The 19,692-nt window shown below is 40.1% G+C and overlaps 1 protein-coding gene across 1 annotated transcript in view; it reads left to right on the top strand.

Moving 5' to 3' along the window:
• LOC136863481 (sodium-dependent proline transporter-like) overlaps nucleotides 1-19,692 on the top strand; it is a 206,613-nt gene that overhangs the window by 80,683 nt on the left and 106,238 nt on the right. The window contains exon 5 of the mRNA XM_068225959.1: nucleotides 10,926-11,002. Within this exon, the coding sequence (XP_068082060.1) occupies nucleotides 10,926-11,002 (77 nt within the window). The remainder of the gene's footprint in view (nucleotides 1-10,925; nucleotides 11,003-19,692) is intronic.

The following is a 19,692-nucleotide window of genomic DNA, read 5'->3' as shown; positions in this document are numbered from 1 at the left end:
TAAAGCCACTAGCAAAAAAAAGGAAGTAACCATCATTTATTTATTTATTTATTTATTTATTTATTTATTTATTTATTTATTTATTTATTTATTTATTTATTTATTTATTGAATCCGTTTACCGTCCAGTGTTGGTTTTCCCCTGGACTCAGCGAGGGATCCCACCTATGCTGCCTCAAGTGCAGTGTCCTGGATTGTGAGACATTTGGTAGAGGAAGACAACTGGGGTGGAGGAACAGTACCTCAGTAAGGCGGCCTCACCTGCGATGCTGAACAGGGGCCTTTGGGGGGGGAGGGGAGGATGGGAAGACTGGAATGGGTAGGCAAGGATGAGGGAAGGAGGCGGCCGTGGTCTTAAGTTACGTACCATCCAGGCATTTGCCTAGAGAAGAAGTCGGAAACCACGGAAAACCATTTCGAGGATGGCTGAGGCGGGAATCGAACTCCCTCAAATCATTTGATCCCCGAGCCTGAGTGAACCCGGTTCCAGTCGTCGTACTGAACCCATCATAGTAGCATAAGTCACGGGTTCTAGCGCCGCCGCCACCTCAGGCTCTTCGGCCGCCGCCGCCACCACACGCTCTCGGGAGAGGCCTCCACCACATTGACTGCGCTTCGGCCGCCTCCACCTCCACACGCTCTCGGGAGAGGCCACCTCCACATTGACTGCACTGGCTAAGAATGCATGCTTAACCTCACATCCGACATCTTGGAGGGGCTTAACCTTAATTTTGACGCGTAAGAGAGCAAGCCTAACCACATGGAGGGGCCTAACCTCAGTTTTACGACGAGATGCCCTTCCAGACGCCTAAGAGAGCGAGCTTAACCTCACATCCGCTATCTTGGAGGGGCTTAACCTTACTTTTTACGCGCAAGACAGCAAGCGTAACCTAATGGAGGGGCCTAACCTCAATATTACGACCGGATGCCCTTCCCGATGCCAATTGTACAAGATGGCAGCTATACACGGCTCCTTATGAGACGCCTTAGGGACGCTTGCGCAAGATGGCGGCTATCTAATTGCACAAGATGGATACTATACATAGGCTCTTATGAGACTCCCTAGGGATGATTGCGCAAGATGGTGGCTAATTCTACAAGATGGCGACTATACATAGCTTCTTATGAGACAGCCTAGGGGTGCTTGCGCAAGATGGTTGCTATACATAGGCTCTTATGAGACGCTCTAGGGACGCTTGCGCTAGATTGGGGATATTTAATTCTACAAGATGGGGCAATACAAAGCTCTATATGAGACGGCTTAAGGTCACTTGCGTAAGATGGCGGCTATCTAATTCTACAAGATGGGGGCTATACACAGCTCTATATGAGACGTCTTAAGGGCGCTTGCGCAAGATGGCGGCTATCTAATTCTACAAGATGGTGACTATACATAGCTTCTTATGAGACGGTCTAGGGGTGCTTGCGCAAGATGGCTGCTATACATAGGTTCTTATGAGACTCCCTAGGGACGCTTGCTCAAGATGGCTGTTGCTCTTATGAGACTGCTTAAGGGCGCTTGTGATTGCGCAAGCTGGCAGCTATACACAGGCTCTTATGGAGAAAGCCAGCTCAGAGGCTACTGCACAATATGGCGGCTATACATAGGCTGTTATAACTTCCTCCTCCTCTTCCTCCTCTGTCAAGGCATAGCTTTATGTCTCTATCAAACAAGTTTAAACATGCATTCTACTGCACAAGATGACGGTTATACACAGGCTCTTAAGAGGAAAACCTAGCTTAGAGGCTACAGCAGAAGATGGCGGATATACAGAGACTGTTATGAGATCCTCCTCTTCCTCTGTCAAGGCATAGCTTTATATCTCTACCGAACAAGTTTAAACATGCATTACTATAACGACCCGAAGGCTAGAGTGAGCACGTGCTATTATTCTGCTTTTAACCTGCAGAGATGACGTCATCATAGTTATACATATGGATTTTAAACTTCGGGAGCTGACGGAGCATACCACGTGACGTGACGTTACGACTACGTGCTCTTGTTTGTAAACAAAGCCACACGCTTTTTTGACAGCTGTTAACTTGACGGACCCTAACCTCACTTTTAAGGACAATAGAGCACAGGTGAGCTGCTATGCCTGATGACATCCACCATTCAGTTGGATAAGTTTGGTGACATGATTTTCATTATATAAGAGTATACTGCGTCGTTAGATTTTACGAAAATAATGGTAAAAGTTTCAGGCCGATAGCTTGTTGCTTGTTTTTCTGTGTAAGTAATAGAGTGCTTTTTGACACGAAGATGTATTTCGCGTGGTCAGTAGTGAAAATATCTTGCGTAGTGTCATATGCAAAAAATCACCAATCCTAAGATAATCGTCTTAATTTGAATCCGCGTAGGTATCTGGTAGAGATATTCCATGTTTTGTCGTCAACGAATTCGTTGTGTCCAGGTTTCCGTGTCAAATTAATAATATAAAACGTATTTGAGTGTTGGGGAATTTTTTTAGATATCGGATAAATCTTTGTTAAGTCTAAAATTAAGTCAAGATCAGTGTCGTGTCGTATTTTTTGCGTTATTAAGAAGTTTGAGATTTTTTAAAATTCATTCCAGAAGTTTGCGTGGTTTTAAATACGATAGGCGGAACCTTGAAATAATCCATGATGGTGAATGTAATTTGGAATTATCTTAGGCCATCAAATGTTATTTAAGGAACTGATCTGAGATCAAATAAGTCTTATAGCCATGTTGAGAAAGGAATGAACCACCAAGGATTTGTTAAATAGGCTGTGAAGAATTATGTGTAGGTGGCCGTATGTGCATCGTGAAAGCCAATATGATTCAGGATGTGCTGAATGCCCCTGAGATACTGATGAAAAAATTCGGGAGGAATTTAATGTTCCGTTGAAATAATGTGTTGGAATGCCAGGAAGGGCAGTAATCCATCGTTCAAATAGTGTTTGGCTCGAGATAGTAACTATGTGATCTCAGAGTGTTAGATGTTACGAGGATAAATTCATTTTTAAATAAGTGCATAATTCTGGATTGTTTCAGGAGGGTTCTGTACATGTGTAAATTTTACCGTACCGGGCGAGTTGGCCGTGCTTTTAGGAGCGCGCAGCTGTGAGCTCGCACCGGGGGAGTCAGTGGGTTTAAACCCCACTCTCGGCATCCGTGAAGATGCTTTTACGTGGTTTCCCATTTTCACACCAGTCAAATGTTGGGGCTCTACCTTAAATAAGGCCACGTCCGTTGCCTTCCCACTCCTAGGCCTTTTTCTATCCCTTGTAATTAATTTTAACGCAGGTAGTCGCTATTAACAGGTGCCTGGGACGATATTCAGACCACTCCATTAGTGGTAGGGATGTGTCTCCGGCATATTTCGAGTTGTTAGCAGACAGCAGCTTGGAATTTTAAGAATACAAGCAAAAATAATAATTATTAAAGTTTCTTTAATAATAGACACGAAAGCTTTTTGTATACTGGATTTAGCGTCCTGGAAATGTAGGCGAAATTGCTGCTGGGAACATTTGAGACATTTGGTTTTATTGGGAAACTAAATTATTAGATTGTGTTGAGGCATTTTTATCGACTCGTAAATGTGATGTTGACGGTGTGCGCCTTCCACACAACAATACGGGATATTTTGGAATTTCTTGTATGGATGAGATTGGTCGGAATTTGAGTTTGTTGACATCTAATGGGAATAAGGATAAGACTAGGAAGTGTGTTGTACATATTTTATGATATTGAAGTTAATATTTGACTTCTGTTTAACCTTTTAATCGGGTCGATTTTTGCTTTCTTTAGGGGCCGTTATGTTTATTTATGATAGTCGAACTTCGGGTGATTTGTGCGGCATTTGGTTTATTTAAGTATCATAGTGAGTGCAGTTGGACTCACTTATACAGTGAGTTTCTCTCAGCGGTTGGCCGGCAGGCGCGCCCAATTTACTGCCTCCCGTTGACTCATCTCTTCCCGTTACACAGCGCAACGACAGCACGAGAATGCCCGCACTTCGCAGTTCAGGTCCGTGCGTAGAACGCGTATTAAGTGTTGATCAGTCTCTCCAACTCTTTTCGAGTTGTGAATTGTTACTTCTGGGCATAGTTCTCATAATGCCACCACGTGTGTACAAGGTAGAGGAAATGGTATTTAAATACGATAATTATGTGAAAACAGATTCTTGCAGGGAAGTCAGGTAATTTGAAACACAATTTCCAGTAGTACGCCCTCCACATAGAGAGACCGTGCGGAAACCCGTAAACAAATTTAGAGGCACTAGTTCTTTACTCGATAAGAAGCGAAGTGTTGAAAACACATTGAGGTACAAGTAAAAACGATGTAGGCATCAGTTTTGGGTGCCAACATTCATTAGGGCGTTAACTACGGGGCATAAAATTTGCGACATTTCAAATTCCGCGCGATCAGCGATGAATACCTGCTGGCCAATGCTAGGCCGGGACACTGCGTGCATAGAGACACACCTCTGCACCTCCTCCCCTCCCAATCCAATTGGTTCGCCACCGCACGTTTCGCTTCTGATAGAGTACGCAAAGTGTAGCACCGGTTCTCTTCGACAGCTAAGTAACCGGCAAGCGCGAGGAGAAGAGAAACGTGCGGTGGTGAAGCAATTGGATTGGGAGGGGAGGAGGTGCAGAGGCGTGTCTCCATGCACGCAGTGTCCCGGCCTAGCATTGGCCAGCAGGTATTCCTCGCTGATCGCGCGGAAGTTGACATGTCGCAAATTTTAGGCCCCGTAGTTAACGCCCTAATGAATGTTGGCACCCAAAATTGATGCCGACGTCGTTTTTACTTGTACCTCAATGTGTTTTCCAAGTTTCATCGCCATCGGCGAGTTTCCCATTGCCGATGTTCCCTTGTTAGACAAGAATCCAGGGTTCCGAAGAGCTCAGCATGGCGGCCTACGAAAATGTTAAAATTGAAATCATACCACTGAAATAGACTCTTTTACGGAAGACGAACATATGAGTTTCCTAAGATGATGCCAGAAATGTGTGGATGCAGGAGGAGAACATTTACAACATCTCATGTCATAATGTACGATCTTATTTTCTTAATTCCTAATTTTCTTAATTCATATGAAGGTCGATCAAACATAAACGGGATTGTTGTTCCTGAACATCAACAGTAGATAGGACTGGCCCCGCGCAGCTGCTACGCTTAGACGTGACAGTTAGGAGCGGTGAGAGCGTGCTGCTAGATATTTCTCGCCGTTTCGTCAGTAACGCTCACGATGTCGGGGCAAAACGTGCACCCCTCCACTGCGCAACTCATAATTATAAAATATCTTGCTCCTGAAAGAGTTATAGTGGTGGAAATTTGCCAGGGATTGACTGCACATTTCGGTTATCAAACATTGTCAAGGACGCGCGTGTTTGCCTGACATAAAAAGTTCCAGGAAAGACGAGACCATGTGGAAAATCAGCAACACGATAGCCGTCCTCGGACCAGCATTAATGACGAATACATTCGTGCAGTTATAGGCATTATTGACGACGATCGACGGGCGACAGTATCAGAAATTGCAGAACACGTCGGAATCAGTTATGAGAACTGTGAAGCAATCATCACAAACGACCGAAAGTTCCGTAAAGTGTGTTCCAGATGTGCCCCTCACCTTTCGACCGAAAATCTGAAGTTGAGACTTTTGAAGGTCTGTCAGAGACTTGCGGCAAGTTTTGCGGAAGAAGGTGATGCATTTTTGAGCCGGATCGTCACCTGCGACGAAACATGGTCCAGCACTACACTCCCGAATCCAAACAAGCCAGTAAGGAGTGGTGGAGGAAAGGGGAGGCAGCACCAGTGAAAGCCAAGACTCAACTGTCAGCTGGCAAAGGTTCTTGCAACCGTCTTTCTTCGATCGGCGAGGCATTTTGCTGATTGATTTTCTGCATGAGCGATGCACAAACAGTGCTGATTACTACTGCGAGCTGTTGAAAAAGGTGAGAGTTGCATATTGCTGCAAAAGACGAGACCAACCGATTCGACAGGTCATCCTCCTTCACGACAATGCGCGGCCCCATACTGCAGCTCTAACTGTCTCAAAGCATCAGGAAATGTACTGGACTACACTTGATCATCCTCTTTACAGCCCGGACTTATCTCCCTGCGATTTCCATTTGTTCGGACCGCTCAAAGAAGCTCTAGGTGGGGCAACGATTTGAAGATGACGAGAATGTGGAGGACTTCGTGCGCAACTAGCTGGTGACACGACCCTGTTCTTTTTACTATGATGCCATCAAAACGCTGCCCATACTCTGGGAGAAATGCATTTCCAAAGGAGGAAACTATGGGAAAAAATGAATTGTAATTGCCTTGTGTTTTTCGATAAACGATTTTAAATAAAAATAAAATCCCGTTTATATTTGATCCCCCCTCGTATTTTCTTAATGTTAAATGTTATCCCATGCCATGAACTGATAAATTGAGTGAAGTGTCGTCTTTGATGCTATGCCGCGGAGTGGTGAGTAATGAGTCAGTTGGAGGCAGATAAGCTGGGCGCGCGAGCCTGCCAACCAACGAGAGAAGCTCGCTGTATTTTACCATGAAGTTTACTAGTTTCTTAGGTGACCATAGGGGATGCTTTTTTGTGCATAATGTTGTAATAATTTAGGGTTTAAGCACGTAACGACGCAGAAATATTTTGCCATGTCGTAATTCCAGATCTTGTCAACAGCTAACAATCAACATCCATATCAACAGAGAGATAACTAGTTAATTTATTCAGTCTGCAGTTACAGTGTTCAGTTTAATTTTATTTATGATCGTAGATAATAGTTCAGTCTGCGATGTCCGTAGTTAGTTTATTTTCAGTGATGATCATTATACGTTAGTTCAGTCTGCAATGACAATGTTAAGTTTATTTTCAGCAATGACCATAGTTAATTTACTCAGTCTGCAATGACATGTTTAGTTCAATTTTAGTAATGGTCATAGATAGTTAATTCAATCTGCGATGACAGTGTTTAGTTTATTTTCAATGAAGGTCATTATAGTTAATTCAATCTGTGATGGCAATGTTTATTTTATTTTCCATGAATTACATTATAGTTAGTTCAGTCTGCGTTGGCAGTATTTTGTTCATTTTCAGTGGTGATTATTATTCTAGTTAGATAATTCAGTGCAGTCTGCAATGATAGTGTGTCATTTATTTTCAAGCATGTTGTTTATTGAAGGTAAACATTATGTTATTTTGTTAATGAGGGTATGATCACAGATATCGAGTAGTACTTTGCGCATGGGCCATGATGATGGTGGTGATTACCAAACCAAACGATAATTTTTCTTTTTATGAGTGATGTAACCGATTGTAATATGTAATGTAATAATGAATGTAATATAATAATGTAATGCGCTTTGGGAAGGCATTCTTTCTGATTATTTTAGACATGTATGCGAAATCAATAACTGGTTCGATAGGAGGCAGTTCGGTTTTAGGAAAGGTTATTCCCCTGAAGCTCAACTTGTAGGATTCCAGCAAGGTATAGCAGATATCTTGGATTCAGGAGGTCAGATGGACTGTATCGCGATTGACCTGTCTAAAGCACTTGATAGGGTGGATCACGGGAGACTGCTGGCAAAAATGAGTGCAATTGGACTACACAAAACAGTGACTGAATGGGTTGCTATATTTCTAGAAAATAGACTTCAAAAAAATAGAGTAATAATCGAGTAATAATTAAGAGGGGAATTCCTCAAGGCAGTATTATTGGACCTTTATGTTATATATATATATAATACGAGTAAAGAAGTGGAATCAGAGGAAAGGTTTTCTGCGGATGATGTTATTCTGTACAGAGTAATAAATAAGTTCCAAGATTGTGAGTTACTGCAAAATGACCTCGATAATGCTGTGAGATGGACAGTAGGCAATGGTATGATGATAAACGGGGTTAAATGTCAGGTTGTGAGTTTCAAAAATAGGAAAAGTCCTCTCAGTTTTAATTACTGCGTTGATGGGGTGAACGTTCCTTTTGGGGATCATTGTAAGTATCTGGGTGTTAATATAAGGAAAGATCTTCATTGGGGTAATCACATAAAGGGATTGTAAATAAAGGATACAGATCTCTGCACACGGTTATGAGGGTGTTCAGGGGTTGTAGTAAGGATGTAAAGGAGAGGGCATATAAGTCTCTGGTAAGATCCCATCTAGAGTATGGTTCCAGTGTATGGGACGCTCATCAGGATTACTTGATTCAAAAACTGTAACAAATCCAAAGAAAAGCAGCTCGATTTGCTCTGGGTGATTTCCGACAAAAGAGTAGCATTACAAAAATGTTGCAAAGTTTGGGCTGGGAAGAACTGGGAGAAAGAAGACGAGCTGCTCGACTAAGTGGTATGTTCCGAGCTGTCAGTGGAGAGATGGCGTGTAATGACATTAGTAGACGAATAAGTTTGAGTTACTTCCTTACTTACTTAATCCGGTCCTCTTGTACCATGAGGTGTCGAGGATACGAGAGATCTTCATCTACTCCTATCTCCGATAATGGCAACGGCCTCTCGTACAGATAGTCCCCTCTCCTGCAGTGCTTCTCTAATCCCCTCTTCCCATGTCTTCCGTGGTCTTCCTCGAGCCTTCCTTCCACTCTCACCTCCCTCATTAACCTCGGCAAGTGGTCTGTCGACATTCGGTGGACGTGGCCAAATCATCTAATTGATATTCTTGGATGGTTTTCTCCAGTGGCTTCATATTCAATACTTTCCGGATGGCTGTATTCCTGATCCTGTCCTTCCTGGTTTTGTCCTCTACTTTCCGGAGGTAGCTCATCTCTGCCGCCTGGATTCTGCTCTTGGTTCTTTTTGTTAGCGCCCAGAATTCGCAGCCATAGGTCAATGTGGGTGCAAAGGTGGATTTGTAAACGGCTAATTTTGTGGCTTTTGAGATCTTCGTCTTGTTGAGGAAGTTTGTTCGGACGGCATTAAACAAGCGCCCTGCTTTTGATATTCTTTCTGTTATTTCCTCCTCCATCTTCCCGTCTGAGCTGATGATTGAGCCAAGATACTTGAACTTGGTCACTTGCTCTAATGGCTTACCATCGACCATGATACAGTGTCTCTCCTCATTCCTGCTGATTACCATAGTCTTTGTCTTGTATATGTTTGAGTTGCGTCTTTAAAAAGTAGGAAAGATCGCAATATGAAGGTAAAATTGGAATTCAAGAGGACAAATTGGGGCAAATGTTCATTTATAGGAAAGGGAGTTAGGAATTGGAATAACTTACCCAGGAATATGTTCAATAAATTTCCAATGCCATTGAAATCATTTAAGAAAAGGCTAGGAAAACAACATATAGGGAATATGCCACCTCGGCGACTGCCCTAAATGCAGATCAGTATTGATTGATTGATTGATTGATTGATTGATTAGATTGCTGATATTCGTTTCTTACTTCAGTGATGGTAGTGATTAATGAAATCAATAATGTTAAGTTTTACTTTTCAGTAAATATTTTTCGTTTAAACCCCGTTTCACGTTAGTTGTTATTGGTAGTGTTTTAATACACCATCCATCGACGTTACTTTCTTCCTTAATTTTTTGTTGGTACCGGTACCGTTCAAACACTGTTGGATTTAAAAAATTAATTATTATTCGGAAATATGAGATTATTTTTTATATCCATGCTTATTGGTTTATTCATTCAAGATTATTTATTATAAACTAACATAGCCTGAACGTTATTTGTATATTAACTTACAGTAAATGTAAACTGAAGTAATTTTTTAATGAATATTATTGTCCAATGGAACAGTTTCTTTTTGAACTTTTTTATTTAATTAACTATTAAAGGAACTTAATTTTCTTGTTGTCTGATTGTGACACAGGGTGGTGCATTCGTTTGTTTTACTCAGATATCAGAAATGCTAACATTGAATTTTGGAGCACCATGCCTTGCCAAGGAGCAAGTTAACTTGTGAAGTAAATTCATTTATTAATATATTAATATATTAATCGATTCAAGTCTAGCCAGAGGTTGTATCGGTTCAATTGAGGCTACATTCGGTGGCTGATTGTCCCGTACGTGATATTTTATAATCGGTGGATAAATCTTAGTTAAGAAAAATTCGGAGTCCAGTCACGGAAAGTGTATCTTCACGATTCAAATGAATCGACCAATGGCATTACATGCAATCCAGTAATAATTTTCAGGTTTTTCTTCTTTTCATTTCGTTATCGATTTTGACTGTCTAGCAATGGCAATTCACGCTTAATTAAATTAATAATAAAACAATTGTATTGAAGTCTTCATCTAAAACTACATTTATGTTAAATTTCTGTCATCTGTTTGTTAATGTCAAATTTTGATGCTTCACATCTATGAATTTCATGAGTTCCCTTTTGAGATAATAAATCCATCTTAGCTCACTTTTTCAATTTTATTTGAAGTAGCAATTAGATTTCCTCCTGCCACCCTCCGATCTATGTCAACGAGTAACAGAAGAACCCGAAACCACTGAGGACAGAAGAATCTACCTATACAACAGCTAGAGGCTGTCTTTGACGATCGGTAAGTAAGGGTGCAGTACCATTTTTCAAATTTTGTGACAGAGCCGGGAATCGAACCCGGACCTCCGGGGCTGGCAGCTAATCACACTAACCCCTACACTACAGAGGACGACTGATGACTAATAATATATGATAAAAGGCTTAGATGTTCAGTTCTCTTTTGTACATAGGCTAATTCGACACGTAAACAGCTGGAAAGTCCGGTCTAGAGTCCTCAAGTGGTAAGCATATATGGCCGTCCTGCATGATTTGCAATCTCGCTCCTGTATGATTTTGCATGTGTCATTTTGGATAGTGCGTTTATTTTGTGTCTATCTGTGCGAGTCACTCGTGTTTACCAAATTTAAAAAAAATTAAAAATGTATGTATAAAAGCTCATTAATTTTCCTCCAAACGCACAAGAATGCTACAAGTTTATGATTTTGTCTCTTTCTAGTTCCCGAACACGACTCTTGACCGCAACAACACCGTGGACAACTCCAGCAAAGAGACATCAAGTCTGCAGTACTGGGAGTAAGTTAATGTTCGGTTACATTTTATCAACAAGAGATGACTTAGGTTATGGTATTTTACTGTCCCTTTGGTGTTTTCGTTAAGGAATTTCAATTTTATCTTTCTAAATATGTAATGACCTATTACAATAGATAGACATATGGATTCCATCTACTCAACACATATTTATTTGCATGTGTCTTATATCACATTGTGGGACTAGTTTCAATCATATAATGATCATCCTCAGCCACTAATAACTAAAAATTAACAAAGCATTAGACTGTATGTGTACATAAAACAGTGACAAAACTTATACATTCTAAATTGAGTGATGCGCTCATGAGCTGTGTTGTGATGTTTGATGTCCCTTAAAAAGTAAAATTTGCGTCAGTGACGTCACTACAGGTATACATTCTTAAAATTAAAATTACTTCTAATGACATTCACATTGGATAAAGTAGCATTTGATGAATGTCAAATTCATCCCATTTAATTATTGCCTCTGTGGAAAGTGCGTCTATGAGAATTTCAGCATTCACATATCATGAATGTCACATGAGTACTGTCAGCTGAAACCCACAAGTTGCGTAATAAGATGATTCTGAGGAGAAATTCGCAGATTTCTCTTGAGAGAACTTCAACAGAGTTGATTGCCTGTACTTAATTTGTGAACTTTTATCGTTTTCCGGAAGTTTAAAACGAGGTGTGGTTAGTTTACATTTGTAGAAGCTCGTAGCTGCATATTGTACCAGTAAACGTTCGGGGCGTAAGGCATGAGAAGGATCTCAGGTAGTGGAAGTTGGTTTTTGGAGCCGGTACAGAGCAGGATAGACTCGCAGGGCGAATAATAGATGGTTATACCCTTTTTCAAACAATTTATTAATAATGTAAATCAATTCACCACCCTGCAATGTCGATATAGAATGCAAATAATTTGTTGAAATCAAAAGGGTTAACGTAAATCTTCTTGAATGCAATTTGTGAAAATAAATAAATCTCACAGATCCAATAGTCTTTTGCGAAAACATAAAGTGTCAGTTTTTCACCTAAAGTCTTTCTAAGTATTATGACATGACATGAACACACTTATAATTGAAAATGAGAATTTGAACTTCTGTTGAGAGTTTCTCAGTTTGTGAGCCTTGAAACATAGAACACTTGAAACTCCTAGAGTCTTTCTTATCTGAAATAGATTTTGAAAATAGATTTATCATTAAAAGATGAATTTTGAGTAATGATGGAAAACTACGAAGTATCGTCACACGCAGCACTGGGTAAACCACTGTTCACGATTGGTAAGAAAGAAAAAAAAGAAAGTCAGTTTGTGACTACTCACTTATAAAAAAACTTGGCTTACGCATACTGATGAGAATCTGGAACATTCCGCGGGTGCGGATGATGACTCCAACTTGAAGTTCCACGAAGAAACCACGTTGACGTCATAGATGAAATGATGTTGAAGGTAGTTGGATTTCGTAAAATTTTCTGAAGATTTCTGCTGCTCGTGAAAATGATCTTAACATACGGAACATGCAAGTAGTATTTACAGATGCTATGTTAATTTTAGGACGTCAAATGAGTGATCACAGTCCTTGTTGCAAAAAAACCTATTTTAAACTGTCACTGAGAACGTCCAACACAGTGCAAACACGTAATATTTCTCATGACCGTCTCTAACCACAGTCTTTGAATCGTTGTCCTGACAGATAACACTGATTCTCTAATGTTGATAGAACTATATTATTTTAGAAAAGGTTCTTAACTTTCACTAAGTTTATCACTGTAACACGTCATGTCCTAATATGGCACATAAATAAAAATACATAGTCCAAGGATGTGCTATGTTAGAAAATAAGTTCTAGAGTAGTTAAAGTTACTGTACACGACAGTTTCTGTTGGTAATTTAATATAGTGTGTAATTAATTAAGTCCACACGTCATGTTGTGAATGTCCAATATATAACTTCGAACTTCACTGATTTCGTACGTGTTATACTTCGAAATGTCTGTAAGTTATATCGTAGTCGCGGCACAATAGAAAACTTACAGTGCGACGTCTTTTTTTTTTCAAGTACGATGGCGATTTACTAGCCCGTAATTTCGTCTCCGCGAAACACGACGAAAAATACTGTCTTCGAGACTGCACGAACATACTATGTGAGGGCCAGTCTCCCCTCTCTCTTACTCATACACATACTGCACTGCTAGACTGGACTGCTTGCAATGAACTGAACTCAACTCAACACACAACACAACTACCTGTTAGCCTTGACCCAGTGGCATATATAGCTGGCGCTGGGAGGGGTAGTTTCTCTCGGTCATGTGACCATGAGTGCGTAATTTCTGTTAGATTTTAAATCATTGTAACTCAGCAACCATAGGATGGATTAATTTGGAATTTATAGAGGTTAATTTTCATGACGTCCTCTATATTTTAGCGTTTGTTCCATTAAAATTGGTACAGGCGTTGAAAACTTGCGAAAAGAAAGATATTTTCGAGAAATATCTCTAGGGGAGGTGAGCTTTGAACGACAGGTGACGTCACTTGACTCCGCCTAGCGCACTCGTGGAGTCTGGTACATACTGGAACATTCTTTTACTTAGATGTTCGTACGTCGGACGGATCTTATATGCTGGAACAACATTTCTTTTGATAACTATGGACCAGAACCTAGGCTTTCCTGGTACATCTTCCCCTTGGTTGGACGAAAAGAAAATACGCAGGATTTTCTTTTCCAGACTTGTCATCGAATACACATGCAAATTTTTGTAGAACATCATTTTTGGCCTCCTCCAATTTTACTTTAATTTCCGGATCTTCAACCACACTGGCTATAGACATTATAAAATCTGGACCTGTAATGGAGTTCTCATTGAATAGGGACTCTGCATCATCCCCGCTTTGGTCACCCTTTCTTCATTCTGCTTCGGCTGGCGCAACCTCGCTTACAGCGGGCCTAATGATGTCACCACCGGCTTCTTCGAAACGGGCTCCATTCTCTTGAACTTCCAGGTCACTTCGTCCTGCCAGCTGTAGTCCTACGGAACTATTCTTTAATCTTACGAGGTTGGCATCATAGTCAATGGTTCCTTCATATTTGATCATAAAATCTGATCCAAGTATTAAGTTGGAGTTAAGACGTGATACTACCAAAAATATGTGTTCGAATGACTGACCGTTAATTTCAAATTCTAAAAATGCCTGGGATTTATACTTAACAATTGTATCAGGAACTATTCCTCTTACTTTGATCTGAGCTGCAGGCAGTAACAAAACATTGTTCTGATTTTTAAGTGAGTCTACAAGCCTATCAGAAATTAAAGAGGCTTGCGCTCCAGAATCGATGAGCGTAATCACCTGTAGGTTGCCTGTGCGTACTGTTATGACAGGTAATGAACGTGTAATAATTGGCCTTGGTGTTTGTGCGTCTTCAAATAGTAATTCGGAATCGTGAATGTGCCAGTAATTGATAACAGCAGTACAATAGTTTGAAATCTCGTCCTCATAGTGTTCTGTAGTCAATCTCCCTATTGTGGGATCGGCGTTTTCTTTATATGGCGCCTGTTGATTCAGGATCAGGTGTTTTTTGTTCTCTTGGCCCGTGTTGACGTTGGTATTCCAGGGATGTGGCTCCAAGCTCATCAGGATTACGATTTCTCTCCCTGATGTATTCCCGTGTATCCTTCCATCCACTTTCGAGTTCTCGTCGTCTGGACTCACGATTTTCTTCAGGAGTGCTTTCATGCTGTCTCCATAAATTCCTAGGTTGGTAAGGGTGTCTATCCTGATCCTTCTGACGTCTAAAATTCCGGAATCTGGTTGGGTTGGTAGGGCTTAATCTGCCTTCTTCACGTGTCCTTGGTTCCTCTCTCTCCGGCGGTTTTATTTCTGTAGAGTTCGTATTTATTTCTCGACTCCTGTTAGTTTTCGGACTAGATTGGGTATTAGCCGTATCTAACCTACGCAAAGTAGCGTCGAAATGTTCCAATGTTTTAATGTTGGCAGCGACTAATATCTCTTGAACATGAGGCGGATATTGAAGTGTCAGGATCTGAATGAGTTCGATATCTGGCAAAGGTGGATCTAAAAACTGTAGCTACTTTAATTGCATTAGGCAATAATCGGAATATCGGGAAGTATTGACTGAAGTATTGTATTTACTAGAGTATAGTTGCATTTTGACGAGGTGTTGTCTTTCTGAATCCCAAAAGCGTTTGAGAAGTGCCTTTTTAAAGTCGTCATAGTTTTTAAAGTTGCTCTTAAAAGCTATGAACCATGATAAGGCTCGTCCTTCTAGAAGTTTGGATACTACTCCAAGTTTTCGATCGTCATCTACCCTATTCTCTTCCAGGTAATCGTCGACATTTAACAAAAATTCCCGAGCAGTATACTCGTCACGTCCTGAAAATTTGACTGGTTTGTCATCTAGTACTTTAATGAAGGTTGTTGTGCTATGTACTATAACGTGCTCCAAATTTTTCTACTATTCTACGTGATTCTACGTCTGCTACGCTAGACATGCTGCTACTAACCTCTGTGTGTGTGCTCTCTTCGCCCGTCCAGTTCGTACTGTTCCTGCTATTGCCCTCCCTCCTTTCCTCCCCTACCGCCTCGCTGTGCAATGTGTACCTTCTGCTCTCGTCTTTTCTGGACGTTTCCATCGTAATATAAATAAGGCCTGCTCTGGGCTCGAGCGGCGATTTGGATGAAGAAGACGACTTGTGTGGAGGGAGGACTTCCTTTTATTTGCGCTAGCGGCTGGTCCGTGTGCAATGTTTTCTTTTAAATGGTGTTTATTGTTCATGATTGAAGCTCAAGGACTGCTGGACGGGTGAGCGAACTTTAAATTTATATTCCCTTGCCATACTTGAATTTCTTTTTAAAGCTGCACTTCCTTATTTCATCATGCCGAAACGGCTGCTAATGACTGTTCACGCTAAAAATATTGCTAGTCTGAGCTGTTGACAATGGTGTTTTTCTTGGAACTGCATTACGATCCTTTTTCAAAATTTGGCTTTCTATTACGTGAATAATTACTGTGATATGAACCATTGGATTCTAAAAGACTTGGTGAACAAACGCAAGAATAGGACTAATTGTATTCATATTAACGCCTAGCTTCTGTTCGAAATTTTGAATTCTATCAATGCTTGTAGGTTCTATCTTTCCTAATTCCTGTTGCCAGCCTTAGGTACTGTTCTTTTGCACGTCCTTCCCTTTTTCCCCACGTTCCTGTCCCGGGTTTTTCCTTTTCTTCTACTTTTGCGATTGTACAGTGGCCTAACGCCTTTTTAATTCTCTTAAAATTTTTGTATTAATGGGTAATATCTGTTTACCGTTTTGTAGGATACTCCCAATGAAAACTATTGTAAAATTCATCTTGTTTCGAGTCTAGCTGTTTTTTAAATAGCAAATAGTGTTGTTAAATGGTCGTCCCATTTACTTTTTGAAAATTAGAAGTATCTAATCTTTAAAATATTGTTGGTTTCTTTAATTATCTGTTTCACATTCTTTGGCTTGTAAAAATCCTTCTTGGTGTTTGTGGTAATATATTATTATTATGAAAAAACTGTTCCTTCTTTTTCCCTGATTTTTATCACACGCATTTCCATGTCCTTTAATTATCTGTACTTACCTCGGGTCCCTCTGAAAAAAAATGAACACAGTAAAATGCTTCCTTATGCGCTCTGCTAAAACCATTCACTTTGAAACTGGAATCTGGGTACTTGTATACGTATGGATTTTTCTGGAGAGCTGTAAATCTTTTTCGTGGCATGCAATACTTGCATAGACTGCTGTTTGTTTATGTTACTGCGTTAGTCGGACTAGTGTCCAAGTTCATGACTTAGTTATATTCTTCTCTGATCGTGTTTGTTTTGTTGGTATATCGACTTACCATTTCCACTCTGGTGTATTGCGAGATTATTCTGAGTGTACATGCTTACCCAAATACGACATACCATACCCAAACTAAATATAAATAACGTCACAATACTTCCTTCGAAGAACCAGGAATTGTGACGTCAGTCGTATGTCTTTTGAGTTTAATGTGATTCATTTCTTCAGACAAATTTACAATTTTAGAATTAATTGAGGTGTCTAAATTTTTTATTTCATTTCTCAAGTCAGTTTTAATTACTTGTACGTCTTTACAGAAAGCAGCTATCTGGGTATGCGTGTTGTCTAGCTGTCCTGTAATACGCTTGTCAAGTTCTCCTTGCGTGCTCTTAACTAATCCTATCTCGCTACGTAATTTTCCCACATCGTTCTTTAATGCATCTCGCAGGTTTTCCTGCACCTGAGCTAACTTTGCTTGAGCTTGTGAGATGTTACCATGGGATTCTTGAAATTCGGTTCGTAGGTCTTTGAGTTCGGTTGAAAATGCTTGAACAGAAGGAAGAACATTTCTAAGATCTTTGTCTAAAGACTTGACGACCTCTGTCTTTATTTCTTCCTTGATGGACTCTAAGTTTTCAACAAACTGATCCCGCATGTCTTTCAATGTGGCTTCGACTTGTGTACTAGAATCAATAAGTTTCTTTTCGAGGCGAGTTCCAGCTTCACGGAATCGTTGCTCGATAAGGGCACTGGATTCAGTGAGCCTTTTATTAATGACTTTATCGGCCTCTGCAAACTTAGTGGTCAAGGTCCTATCAATTTTAGAAGTTAAATCTTCGACTTTGCTATTTGACTCAGTTAACTGCGCTTGTAGTTGTGACTTCAACTGAGAATTAGAGTCAACTATCTGTGACTGTAGTGCGGTTATTTGTGCGTTCATTTGAGCCTGTAATTGAGTATTTTGTGCTTGCAATTGGTTATTAGACTCTACCATTTGCGCCTGTAATTGGTTATTGTGTGCTTGTAATTGGTTATGGGACTCGACCATTTGCGTATTAGACTTATCGATCTTAGCATTCTGATCGTTAATGCTAAGCCTGAGAGCTTCGATTGCTGCAAGTAAGTTATCCATGTTTCCAGAATATTCGAACAAGTTCTTCGAATTCGTAATAGTTGCAGTCGAATCCTGTACTTAAATTGCAATTTATTATGACTTGAATCGAACCCTGAATATTGCGATGATGTCTATTATAACTGGCGTATCATCTATTATTATTGCACGGCTCCAAATCGGGCCCCAGGAGTTGCGGCGCCATCTATTATATATTCTATCCTCTATGTACCAGTAAAAGTTCGGGGCGTAAGGCATGAGAAGGATCTCAGGTAGTGGACGTTGGTTTTTGGAGCCGGTACAGAGCAGGATAGACTCGCAGGGCGAATAATAGATGGTTATACCCTTTTTCAAACAATTTATTAATAATGTAAATCAATTCACCACCCTGCAATGTCGATATAGAATGCAAATAATTTGTTGAAATCAAAAGGGTTAACGTAAATCTTCTTGAATGCAATTTGTGAAAATAAATAAATCTCACAGATCCAATAGTCTTTTGCGAAAACATAAAGTGTCAGTTTTTCACCTAAAGTCTTTCTAAGTATTATGACATGACATGAACACACTTATAATTGAAAATGAGAATTTGAACTTCTGTTGAGAGTTTCTCAGTTTGTGAGCCTTGAAACATAGAACACTTGAAACTCCTAGAGTCTTTCTTATCTGAAATAGATTTTGAAAATAGATTTATCATTAAAAGATGAATTTTGAGTAATGATGGAAAACTACGAAGTATCGTCACACGCAGCACTGGGTAAACCACTGTTCACGATTGGTAAGAAAGAAAAAAAAGAAAGTCAGTTTGTGACTACTCACTTATAAAAAAACTTGGCTTACGCATACTGATGAGAATCTGGAACATTCCGCGGGTGCGGATGATGACTCCAACTTGAAGTTCCACGAAGAAACCACGTTGACGTCATAGATGAAATGATGTTGAAGGTAGTTGGATTTCGTAAAATTTTCTGAAGATTTCTGCTGCTCGTGAAAATGATCTTAACATACGGAACATGCAAGTAGTATTTACAGATGCTATGTTAATTTTAGGACGTCAAATGAGTGATCACAGTCCTTGTTGCAAAAAAACCTATTTTAAACTGTCACTGAGAACGTCCAACACAGTGCAAACACGTAATATTTCTCATGACCGTCTCTAACCACAGTCTTTGAATCGTTGTCCTGACAGATAACACTGATTCTCTAATGTTGATAGAACTATATTATTTTAGAAAAGGTTCTTAACTTTCACTAAGTTTATCACTGTAACACGTCATGTCCTAATATGGCACATAAATAAAAATACATAGTCCAAGGATGTGCTATGTTAGAAAATAAGTTCTAGAGTAGTTAAAGTTACTGTACACGACAGTTTCTGTTGGTAATTTAATATAGTGTGTAATTAATTAAGTCCACACGTCATGTTGTGAATGTCCAATATATAACTTCGAACTTCACTGATTTCGTACGTGTTATACTTCGAAATGTCTGTAAGTTATATCGTAGTCGCGGCACAATAGAAAACTTACAGTGCGACGTCTTTTTTTTTTCAAGTACGATGGCGATTTACTAGCCCGTAATTTCGTCTCCGCGAAACACGACGAAAAATACTGTCTTCGAGACTGCACGAACATACTATGTGAGGGCCAGTCTCCCCTCTCTCTTACTCATACACATACTGCACTGCTAGACTGGACTGCTTGCAATGAACTGAACTCAACTCAACACACAACACAACTACCTGTTAGCCTTGACCCAG

The sequence above is a fragment of the Anabrus simplex genome, chromosome 2 (assembly GCF_040414725.1).
Source record: "Anabrus simplex isolate iqAnaSimp1 chromosome 2, ASM4041472v1, whole genome shotgun sequence".
Taxonomy (NCBI): domain Eukaryota; kingdom Metazoa; phylum Arthropoda; class Insecta; order Orthoptera; family Tettigoniidae; genus Anabrus; species Anabrus simplex.
Note: the sequence above shows the minus strand (reverse complement) of the source record. Positions and strands in the feature narration are given on the sequence as shown.